General features: G+C 48.0%; 1 protein-coding gene across 1 annotated transcript in view; it reads left to right on the top strand.

Moving 5' to 3' along the window:
• The first annotated feature begins 1802 nt into the window (after nucleotides 1–1802).
• Tbc1d2b (TBC1 domain family member 2B) overlaps nucleotides 1803–12092 on the top strand; it is a 71879-nt gene continuing 61589 nt past the window's right edge. Inside the window, exon 1 of the mRNA XM_021207823.1 lies at nucleotides 1803–2198. Within this exon, the coding sequence (XP_021063482.1) occupies nucleotides 1839–2198 (360 nt within the window). The 5' untranslated portion in view covers nucleotides 1803–1838. The remainder of the gene's footprint in view (nucleotides 2199–12092) is intronic.

Raw genomic sequence — 12092 nt, 5'->3', positions numbered from 1 at the left:
CTTTTTGGGGGGGGGGGCGCACACACGAATTTAAAATATGTAAAAGGGACTGCATAAGGTTGGCTAGATGACTCTGCAGTTAGAAGCACTAGTCCCTCTTGAAGAGGACTTGGATTTGGTTTTCAGCACCCACGTGGTAGCTCCCGATTATCTGTACCTCCAGCTGCCTGGGATCATGCATCCTCTTCTAGTGGTATATTTGGTATGTCCTCACAAATATAACTAGAATGTCTACTTCTCTTTGGGAAAGGTGAGCTTTGTGCCCATCCTTCCTTCTGCCTGGGATGCTATCCACCTCCTCAGTCTCTAGTTACCTCTCCCCCTCCCATCACGTAGGTCTCTGCTCATTTCGTAAGATCTGCCTCCTCTGACCAACCTACAAAAGTAGCTTACCTTCTTCATCTTCCTTTACAGACTCCATCCTTTTACTTTGATTTGTTTTGTTAAGCACTTAAAAACACCTCGTGAGGTTGTTCTGAGGGTTCAAATAAGTTGATACAGGAAGTACTAGGAAGCTGGGTGGGGCTCGCACATTCCTGTAATCCTACCACTTAGGAGGTAGAGGCAGGAAAATATACAAGGCTCAGTGCCAGCCTAGGCTACGCGGAGAGAACTTGTCTCAGTCCTACATACCCAACACCCTCAAATAATCACTGGTAATGTCTTAGGGTTTCTATTGCTGTGATAAAGAACCATGACCAAAAGCAATTTGGGAAGAAACGGCTTGTTGTCGTTGTTGGGGTTGGGGTTGGTTTGTTTGTTTCTTTTTTTTTTTTTTTTTTTTTTTCACTTTACAAACTATATAGCCCATCCCTGAGGGAAGTCAGGGCAGAAACTCAAGGCAGGAACCTGGAAGCAGGAACCATGGAGAACGGGCTCCACACAGCTTGCTTCTCTTGACTTGCCCTTCGCTGTTTCCCAGGCCTGCTTCCTTTCTTCATCCAGGACCACCTGCTCAGGGGTGGCACCGCCCACAGTGGGCTGGACCCTCCCACATCATTCATCAAACAAGAAAATGCCTCCCAGACTTGCCAGCTTTTTTTTTTTTTTTTCTTTCCAATTAAAATTCCTTTTACCCAAAGGACTATAGCTTCGGTCAAGACAACAAAACACTACCAGCAGAGTGGTAATATTTTAAGTAGCAATCCTTATTTCCAGGTCATAAGGGCATTTGTGCAGCAAAACAACTTCTATTTGTTTGCCTTTTAAAATGTGTGAATTATTGTTGTGCTTTATTAGAATATAATCTCCATGAGGCTAGGAAGTCACTGCCAAGTGTGTGAAGCCTACACAGAACGCCCTCCATAAATTTTTTTTTTCATTCACTGAACAAACCAGGATGTAGAGAGGCGGTACATACTTTGGCTTCCATTCACAAACTCTACAAATATTTACCGAACTCCTACTCTGTACCAGGCAACAGGCGCTCTCATTTTCGTAGTATGAGCCTAGGACTGGCTGAGCACGGATTTTAAAATCAAAGCTTATTCGGAGTTCGGGGCAATGTTAAGTCGATTTTCCATAGTTTTTTTAGAAACCCTTTCGTGGAATCCACGCTCGCATAAAGAAACAGAACTTTGCCTCCCGGGATAGGGCGGACCTTGAACGCCCCAAAAAACAACGAGTAGAGGACGGGTGGAGCTAGCCTGGATCGTTAAAGAACCCAGGCTCCCCACGCTGCGGGGGCGCGGCGGGGGCGGGACTACAAGTCCCAGGCTGCTCAGCGCGCCACGGCCCTGCGGAGGGCGCGGCGCGGGGAGGTGGGCGCTGCGGCAGCGGCGGCGGCGGCCCGGAGGAGCGCGGGGCGCGAGCGCGGGCGCGGGCGCCGGCGGCGGGCCATGCCGGGGGCCGGGGCCGGCGCGGAGGAGAGCTGCAGTGGTGGTGAGGGAGCGGTGCCGGGAACAGGCTCGGAGGCTGGGGCGGTGGCGGGACGGGAGCCCTCGCGGCTGTGCGGCTACCTGCAGAAGCTGTCGGGCAAGGGCCCGCTGCGCGGCTACCGCAGCCGCTGGTTCGTGTTTGACTCGCGCCGCTGCTACCTCTACTACTTCAAGAGTCCCCAGGACGCTCTGCCGCTCGGCCACCTGGACATCGCCGACGCCTGCTTCAGCTACCAGGGCCGCGATGAGGCTGCGGAGCCCGGAGCCGATCCGCCCACGCACTTCCAGGTGCACAGCGCCGGTGCAGTCACCGTGCTCAAGGTGGGACGATCGCGCCCCGGTGCCCACTCGTGTCCCGCCTGCAGATCTCCCCTTCCACCTTTCTTCCTTATCCCAAAGGCCTCCTCCTGTCCTGCCCAAGTCTCTCTCTCTTCGCCACTGCCTACTCTGATTCCTTCCTCATTCTTATCTTTTTTTTTGCCCTTTACCTGTGCTTGGACTATGAGGCAGAGTCAGGGTTGGGGGTTAGTTACACGGCTGATCTTTTGACACTTTGACCCATTATCTCCGGATACGTCTTTCCTCGCTTCCCTCTCGTGTCCACGCTCACCATCCCTTAGATGCTCTGGGAGTCCCTCCCACAATTGCAGGCTCCATCCCTGCCTTTATAACTCCTATGACCTTGGGTCCTCTGAGTGACCCCTCTGTGCCTCAGCTGCCTGCTCTGTAAAGTGGGGACAACAGTGTTGGGATGAAGTGGTCTCCACTTTAAAGTGTTCAGTAAGTGTGGTACGTTGAGTGCTATAGCCAGAGGCAAGTGATAGCAGGGCCCCTGGAAATAGTGTACCACAACCCCCTCTAGAGAGGTCAGGGATACTCCAGCAGTGCCCACTCTGGCAGTTTTCTTGCTTCTTGGGAAAGGTGGGAGGGGTTGCTTCAGCGGATGGGATTCTTCTTTAGGCTTCCCCAGAGAGATTGAGTACTGGAGGCTTGGCAATGGTCACCAGTCCTGGGGCAGCATTTCCCTGTTGCTGGGAGTTCTAAAGGCCTGGCCCTTGATGTCTCCTAGCAATTGTCCTGTTTGGAGCACGCAAGGTTCTGTGCCCTGGCCTAGAGCTTGGGCTGCCTCTCACTCTGGGCCTTGCTCCCTACTTGGTCCCCTGAGTCTCCACCCTCCCTTTCTCTGGCTTCTCTTCCGTCTTGCAAGCTGGGCTTTCTCCAGATCAACAGGGCTGGGCTTGAAGCAGCAGCCCTCTCAAAGCTGGCCAAGTGGAGAGTGGCCTTGTGAGCATGCGACTGTTCCTGAGCTCTGCAGAACGTGCCCGCAGCTGGAACTGTTCCCTTAAGCCATTTCTCAGAGCTTTGTCGACTCAGCAGAGTCTGACTGGGGGGAGGGAGGGGGGGCGCTGTCATGTTTTGGGCCCCCTCTCTCTCCGAACAGATGCATAAAATGTTTCTCTAAGGGAAGCCTGCAGTTCAACTTGAGGTAACTCGGTGTCTGTGTAAACTTGGGACTGGCTCTCAGAGTGTCCACAGGGAGCTTTCTCAGAAGCAGATGCTTGCCCTCTGTGTACATGTGGACCCTGGTGAATTTCCGGTGGAATTGCTTGTGAAGAAAGAAAAGCGAGCTTCCTGTTTCAGATTTTCTCAGATAACTTTAGAACCCTCTCCCTACCAGTTCTTTCTTTCTTTTTTTTTTTTTTTTTTAAGCATCTGAACAGTGGCAGTGTCTGCATGAGTGAAGTTACAGGGTTTAATGTACAGCTTTGGACCTGGATGGATTTGAACTTGCAGCCTGAGTCATCGACCATGTGTACTGGACACATTTTATCACTTCCCTGTCTAGTTCCTGCTTTGGTCCAATGTGAATTTTACCTTCCCCCTTGGATGGCAGAAAGGGCTGTAGGAAACGTTGTGGAAAATGGTTGGCACATTGTAAGCACTACCTGGCAGACATCTAAAACAGCAGGCACTGTCTCTGGCCAAATGTGTGGTAAAGTCTGTTGAATTAAATATTAATTGGGTAGTACTTAACAATAGTCATTATAGTCATATAATGGAATGTTATGAGTAGTTAAACAGGAAATCAGAGTTGTATGTGTCAATCTGTATGTCTGTCACAAATGTAAAACTTGAGCAAGGAATAAGTTATAGAAATGATACCTTTTATGTAAGGATTAAGTTTATATGAAGTTTATATGAAGGATCATCCATATACCTTGAGGACCTGTGCAGTGCCCTGCAGGGCATTGGGAAGCTGCGTCATAGTGACAAGCAAGCCCTGGTTTCAGAGTGGTAGATAACTCTGATAGGAAGATAGGATTTTGGAAGGGGATGGATGTCCTGGGGCTTCTCCTCTGGTTCTGCAAGGCTTTTCACCTGAGACTGGGTCATAGCTGCACCAGGGTTTATTGTGTTTTACAATGTACCCTTCCGTAGCCCTGGTCAGCCTTGCACTCAGAGTTTAAGTGCCTCTGCCTCCTGAGAGCTGAGATTAAGGGTGTGTGCCACCACACCCAGCAAAGATTTAAACTTTTTTTTTTTTTTTTTTTTTTTTTTACATTTTTTTATTTTATTTTATTTTTTTTTTTTTTTTTTTTTTTTTTACATATACGAGTGTATGTCCTGGTTCCTGCAGGGGCCAGAGAAGATACCTGAAAACTGGAGTTAATTACAGTTGTGAGCTGCCGTGTGGGTGCTGGGACTTGAACCTGGGTCCTCTGTAAAAGCAGGAACTCTTAAGCTATTACCGTTCTCTCTGGCCCCTGATACTGTTTTGTTTTGACTTTTTAAGAGGGGGAGGGGGACACATTCACATGGGTTACCGACCCACCTGATTTTCATTCAGAATTTCACAGGCTTCATGAATATTCATGCAGACCTTGTTGGTTTTTTTTTTAAACGTATTTTTATTTTATACCTACATTTATGGAAGTGTGCCGTGCTGTGTGTGTGTGTGTGTGTGTGTGTGTGTGTGTGTGTGTGTGTGTGTGTGTGTGCTGTGCCTGTGGAGACCAGAAGACTTAATCAGATCTCCTGGAAGCAGAGTTACTGACAGTGGAGAACCAGGGAGTTGTTGGGAACTGAACCCTAGTCCTCTACAAGCACAGCAAGTGCTCTTAACCCCTGAGCCCTGTGCAAGACAGTTCCCTATGGAAAGTTAGAGTGTAGGCCTGACAGAGGTGGTGGGAATGCGAAAAGGCAGGGCTTTCCCAAAGAGAAGGGCAGCTGAGATGCAGGGGCCAGAGTCAGGGTGGCTTTGTTCTTTACGTGGATTTTAAGAGACTGGGAAGAACTGCTTAAGAGGACCTAAATTTGATCCCCAGCACCTAAGTAAAAGCTGGGCATGGCATTCATGTACCTATAATCCTGCTGCAGAGAAACAAGATCCCTGGAGCTCCCTGGCTAACCGTCTAGTCAACTGAGGGCTCCAGGCACAGCAAGAGACCCGATCTCAAAACATAAGCTGAGGAAGACACTCAACATTAATCAATCTCTCTCTCTCTCTCTCTCTCTCTCTCTCTCTCTCTCAATATCTCTCTCTCTCTCTCTTCTCTCTCTCTCTCTCTCTCCTCTCACACACACACACACACACATACAGGCATATACACAAGGAGAACTTCAGGACACAGTAGTTCTTCTGAGCTGCTGGAGTAAAAATGTAACATTGAAAAAGCTGGAAAAGGCCAGTCATCTTCCTTCTCATGTGATCTGATTCCCGTGAGCATGGAAGCTTAACACAAAGGCCAGGAGAGACCATGGGTTCCAAAGAGCCGGTGAGGACTTATCCCTGCTCCACTGCTCCGGCCGTTTCTTCCGAAAAGGATGAGTTAAAAGGAGAAGAAAATCAGTGATTTGCTTATTACGTGTCATCATGTGTTTCTTGTTTTAAGCATCTTGCAGCCTTCTCGGGAGAAGCTGTGGCTTCGTCGGGCTTTTTCAAAATGCCTGACTGCTTAAGTCTTAATGAAAGCGGAGACTGGAATTTCGTGGTAAACTCCCCTATTCTTAAAGTCAGGGATCTGGTCCAGAGCCCTATTTTACAGATGCAGGAAAGGAGGCCTGAGAAGGGGCTAGGATCTGCCTGAGATCACGAGGCTAGACTCAGACCATCTGAAAGCAGAGTCTCTGGGAACAGGGAGTGTCCAAGTCCCATTATCTGCTTTGGCAAATCTCTCTCCAGACTTTGGGTTCTGTCTCGTTTTGGATTAGGTAAAGTGTAGTGGCTTTCTGCCTTCACTCAGTTCCTTGTAATGCAGCGAGTACCTAGTACCTTGTCCTGTCTGGTTCTGCTAGCTGGAGGCATTTTTAGCTTTAGTGTATGCAAGGTGTAAGAGGCTTCTTTTCCAACTTTCCTGGGACCAGAGGCATAAAGATATTTCTAGATTTAAACTGGTATTGGGGGTTAAGAAAGCATGTGACTGAATGTGGATAAAATTAGGACGACCCTGCCCCCGCTGATCTCTGCAGTCCTTGGAGCAGGATACGTCATCCGAATGGACGCAAGTGAGTTCCCCTCCGTGTTGTCCCTTTCTTGTAAGCATTTGGTGCTCACGTGGACGTGTGTGTGTGTGTGTTGCCTGTTGGTTTCCGAATCACACGTAACTGAACAACTATGCATCCCTCGTCTTCAGCCCCATTTTGTGGGAGAAGTGCCCATTCCCTGGAGCTGAGCGGCTCTCAGCTTAATGACAAACATTTGTTGGTGTGGGTAATCCTAGTGTGCTCAACACAGAATAGATGTGGTAAACCAGTCTTCCTTGCTGAATGCTTCTGCTAAGCTGTTCTGGGCTCAGGCGTCTGTGAAGGGTCGTGAAGCATTATTTAAATCTTAAGATGTGGGAACTGGGCTTCTCATAGATGTGTTATGGTGTCTCAGGGAGTCCGTTCCTTAAAGGCAGGCAGGCAGGCATACCTGTCCAAGTTCCTAAGACAGTAACTTCCTGTCTCCATGCCTCTCACATACTCCTTGTTGTGGGGAGTCTCAATCGTGCCATGTCTAATCTAGCTCTCTGCCAACTTTTCAGAACAGTTCCTGGCATAAAGTAGCTGTAGACTGAGTGAATATTTATTATCTTTCTCAAAGTCGATATGTAAAAGCCCTGACTCAAGAAGTGTTGTGGATTTGAAATGTGGGTCTTCATGATTTTTTTGGTTTTGTTTTTTTTTGTTTTTTTGTTTTTTTGGGTTTTTTTTTTTTTTTTTTGCTTTTGTAAGGTCAGAGCATAAAAGTGTCCTTCCTCAAATATTGAATGAAGACTGGTTGTGTGTTAGACACAGGAAGTGCCAGATCACAGAATCATATGCCCTTGCCAGTCACTAATGTCTTGGCATTCAGAACTGTGAAGAATAAATTTCTATTTAATCCACTCAATCTATGACAACAATATCGTCATCATCATCACCCCCACCACCATTTGAATGTGTGGTGTGTATGTGTGCGTGGCATATGCATGTGAGTGTTTATGCAAACAGAAGCCAGAGGGCATTTTGGCCATCTTCCTTTATTGCTGTCTGCCCATTCCCCTGAGACAGGGTTGCTCACTGAAGCCAGCCAGTAAGTTCTTGGGATCTGCCTTTTTGTATCATGCCCACCCCAAAACATACACACATGCACATGCACCCAGAGTCACAGAATACTAGGGTTACAGTCATACACTGCCATGCCCAACTTTTTACATAGGTGCTAGGAATTCAAACTCAGGTCCTCATGGTTGCATAGTGAGCTGAGCCCTCTTCATAGCTCCAGTGGAGGTCCCCTCCACCCCGGTACCTAAACTAAAACAAGGAGCCCAAGCCGACCTTTGTTACCTGAAGGAAAGTCATTATCACCAGTAAGCACGGATATTAATGTGACCTCTGGCCCTTCTAGAACTCTCAAATGAACAGTGTTTTAAAAACTTATTTGCCACATGTCATGAGAGTGGCTGCCATTCAATAAAAGGCCAGGAAATATCACAGGCAGTCGGAATCCAAAAGCAGGTGCTGATTCAGCCCTCCCCAGAGGAAAGAGTGTGCAGTCCGTCCTGTATGTGGGAGTCTGTGGTGTCTTCCCTGCCCACAGTTTGGACTCTGGGGACACTGTTCTAGCAAGAGCAAACTGTTTTATGGAAAGGGTCATATCGTAAATACTTGAGGCTGCACAGGCCACGCCATCTCTGTCATCACTCTGTCCTGTTGTAGTCCAGACGCAGGCTATGCTAGGTATAGCTGGGTTCCCAAAACTTGAATTTCACGTAATTCATATAATATTCTTATCTCACAAAAGATTTTTCTTCTGATTTTCTTTCCTAACCATTTTCAAATGTTCATTTTTAAAACTCTGTTGCTCTTGGGCAATACCAGAGTAAACAGCATCTGAGAAGGGAGGACTCCCACAGAAGGGTCACTGGCCCTGAGGAGGGAGGACTCCCACAGTAGGGTCACTGGCCCTGAGAAGGGAGGACTCCCACAGAAGGGTCACTGGCCCTGAGGAGGGAGGACTCCCACAGTAGGGTCACTGGCCCTGAGGAGGGAGGACTCCCACAGAAGGGCCACTGGCCCTGAGGAGGGAGGACTCCCACAGTAGGGTCACTGGCCCTGAGGAGGGAGGACTCCCACAGTAGGGTCATGTTTAGACTCAATCATGTTCCCTTCCCCTCACTGGGCTTCTGGCAGGATTCGGGTCTCTGCTTCTAAGAGCTGGAACAGTCAGTGAATGGCAAGCAGACACGGCTGACTGTTCTCCCAGCTGGCTGTCTTCATCCATCTGGACTGCTGCAACATCCTGTACACTAAGTAGCGTACAGATATCTGAAATGGGTTACTTACAGCTGTAGAACCTGGGAAATCCGAGCCCAGGCTATAAGCAGGTTTAGCCTGCTCACTCGGCTTCGAAGACGATGCCTTCTGGCTGGGCACTCGCATGGTAGAGCTTACTACCCCTACTATTTCAGGGCGATTCCATTTAGCCAGCTTCACTCCCTCTTTTTTCCCTTGACATAGGGTCTCATGTAGCCCAAGCTGGCCTTGGGCTCATCGATAGCCTTGAACTCAGAACCTCCTGCCTTCTCTTCCAAGTGGTAGGGTTGTAGGTGTGCACCACATCTGGTTTATGTAATGCTCGAGATTGAACCGCAAGCTTCATGCTAGGTAAGCCCTCTGCCGACTGTGCCGCATCCCCAGCCCTTTTATCTTCTTTTAAAGACAAAGGAATTAGGTTCATCAAAGGCTTCAACGATGATCGTGTGTGTGTGTGTGTGTGTGTGTGTGTGTGTGTGTGTGTGTGTGTGTGTGTGGTGTACACGTACAGAAGAACAATCTTGGAAACAATGAACACATTCATGGTTCCTTCAGCTTGGATGCCCCCTTTCCAGCACGGAGCTTCCTATAAAGGAATTCTTTTATTCTGTAAAGGTAGACATGAGCCCATGTTCACAGGTGTAATAACAGCAAATCGGAAGTCATTCTTGAGTCCCTGAGAAGCAACCATAATTGGACATGGAGCCGGCACATCCTAGTACTTGGAGGGTCGTACAGGGTTGCATTTCTGTGAGATGGCATTCAAGTGTGAAGCTGGGTCTTCTGATTCCTCCACCACAATGTATAAACAGAGGTGGACCATGGAGGTAACGGGGCTGGGGAAGGCTGTCTCTAAGTAATAAGGTAGCCTTGTGTCTACTCCCAGACACCTCTCAAATCTGGAATATGACAGTCCTAGCAACAGAGGACTAAGTGTTTCACTTCTGTTGCCAGTAGCCTGATTCGGGGTCTTTCCTGATGACTTACATTTTATCTGCCCACCGGCCTTCCAAAGTCCTGTTGCAGAGTCGATCAAGCCTTGGGAAACCTGTGCCCCGGGCTCAGTTCAGTTTGTTCTTTTATTCCCCGGGATCATTGGATTGGAGGAAAGGCATGCTTTCTACATGCAGGCTAAATGAGTGATTCTGACAGCTGTTAGCCATAGAATACATGCATTCGGTTGATCCGTTGGGGAATTCCCCTTAGTTAAGGAACCTATAAAGAGCTTGGGCCCTGGAGTCGGTTTCCTGTGGGTGAATTCCTGCCTCACCTGCCTGTTGTGTGCTATTGAGCAAGAGACTCTAACTAATGATGGTTTCTATTGTATTAGCAGTCAGTGACGGTCAGTTAACTTTGGGAAGTGCTTGGACAGGACCTGGGACACTACTGGCAACATTTTAAAATTAAATGTTAAGTGTATAAATGGATAGAGAAGTTTTGTTGTCATGAAGAATTAAATTTCGTCATTTGCAGGAAAATGGATTGATGTAGAAAATGCCGTGCTTAGCAAAATAACCTAGACTCAGAAATGATGTCACATGTTCTCTCTCGTGCAGAATCTAAAACATTATGTGTGTACAAGATTACATATGTGTGTGTATATACATATATGAAATGTGTATATGAATGAGAGGGTACATGAAACATGAAAGAAAGGGAACGACTTGGGAAGAGGAAGGGACTCAGTGGAAAGGGACTAGAAAGAGTATGGGGGGATGGTAGAAATACATCGTATATATGTAATATGAAAGTCATAATGAAACCTATTGATTTTTATACTACAACGAATATATGCTAATATCAAAAATGTAAGTTTTTTTTTAAAGTAGATAAATGTAGAATTGGAGCTATCTCCAACAGTAGTTTCTAAAGTATCTTTGCTTTGTCATGGCTAAGAGTGCTGACACCTGTTGTGATAGCCTGGGAGGACCTGTCCCGCCCCACCTCGCCCCACCCCACCCCGCCCCAGACTCCTCCTCCTGATGCCTTCCTCATGTCAGGCTTCACTAACCGGGTGTTTCACATTTTTTTCCTCCTGTGTACACAGCCAGTTCATTTCCCCTTCCAAGACAACTGTGTCCTGAGAAATAGAGGGGTCACTGTGGTGGTTTGAATGAGAATGGTTCCCATAGGCTCATACATTTTAATGCTTGGTCCCCAGTTGATGGAAGTGTTTGAGGGGGATTAGGAGGTGTGCCCTTGTTGGAGGAGGTGTGTCACTGGGAGTGGGCTTTAGGGTTTCAAAGTCAGCTCTCCCCCGAGCTTGTCTTCTTAACGTGTGTGCTCTCAACTACGGCTGCAGTGCCACGCCTGCCTGTCTGCTGCCACGCTCCCCTCCATGGTGGTCGTGGACTCTATTTTCCTCTTGAACCCTGAGCCTCCAATTAAATGCTTTCTTTTGTAAGTTGCCTTGGCCTTGATATTTTGTCACAGCAATAGAAAGTTAACTAAAAGGAGTACCAAGTGTACTTGGTACTGATTTCCTCCTGGACAGAGGACCTGAGGGGGGAGACCGGTCTCTTGGTTGAACCATTTAACGATCAGCCTCGGGTTGCAGCCTTCCCATCTCTAGTTAGAACAGAACACAAACAGTAACCCACTTCCTCCCGAAAGGAAGGGAGGACCCTACTGGTGTGCAAATGATTCTCAGCCTGGGAAACAGAAAGGAGTTTTGATTAAGAATTTGGTGTGAGTGGGATTTTCCCTATGTCCTTACAGGCCAGGGCTCTCCTGGGTTTAGTTTGCTTTCATGGGATGCCTGCAGTATGGTCACTGGGAGTTGGGAAATGTTGATACCTCTGAATAGTTTTCTGTAAATCCCCTCTACCAAAAGCACTCAGTTCAGAGAATGCCCTGTGACTGGAAAGCTATGGGGCCTTCTGCAGGCGAGAAGCCGAGAGGCCCTCACTAGGATTTTTACTTCTGTGCTAGGGATCCTTATGCTGGCCCAGCAAGCACTTCACTAACACTGAGCCATCTCCCTTGCCTCTGTCTAACTTCATCAAGAAAAAAATCCCTGGGGAGAAGATGAGCCAGGAGAGTTAGGCTTTGGTGTAAAGGTAGAGCTGCCGAATGACTTAGTGCCTCTTGGGTGTGCAGAAATGTCCCCAGGGAGATGAGAGTCTGAACCATCTAATAAGGTCTTATCCCGTGTTTGGCTCAACTTTTGCAAAGATTGTATGGAGAAGAGGAATTGGGGGGCTTCCGGAGGGGGACCCTCTGGCCTCCTCGTCTGCTTTCACTACTGGGCCTTTCTTGCAGCAGAGTGCCTCAAGCCAGCCCCAAGCGCTCCTGCTTGGAGGAGGGCCGGCCAGTGTTATCAGGATATTGATCCTAGATTAGAGGAATTACTGCTAGGCAGCCAGCCCAGTTTGGGAAGACTGTGTAGGGAAGGTGGCCTGACTTTCTAAATGTGATTGCTGCCAGCTACTTACC

Source organism: Mus pahari, chromosome 10 (assembly GCF_900095145.1).
Source record: "Mus pahari chromosome 10, PAHARI_EIJ_v1.1, whole genome shotgun sequence".
NCBI classification, from domain to species: Eukaryota; Metazoa; Chordata; class Mammalia; order Rodentia; family Muridae; genus Mus; species Mus pahari.
This window is presented reverse-complemented; position numbering and strand designations above follow the sequence as displayed.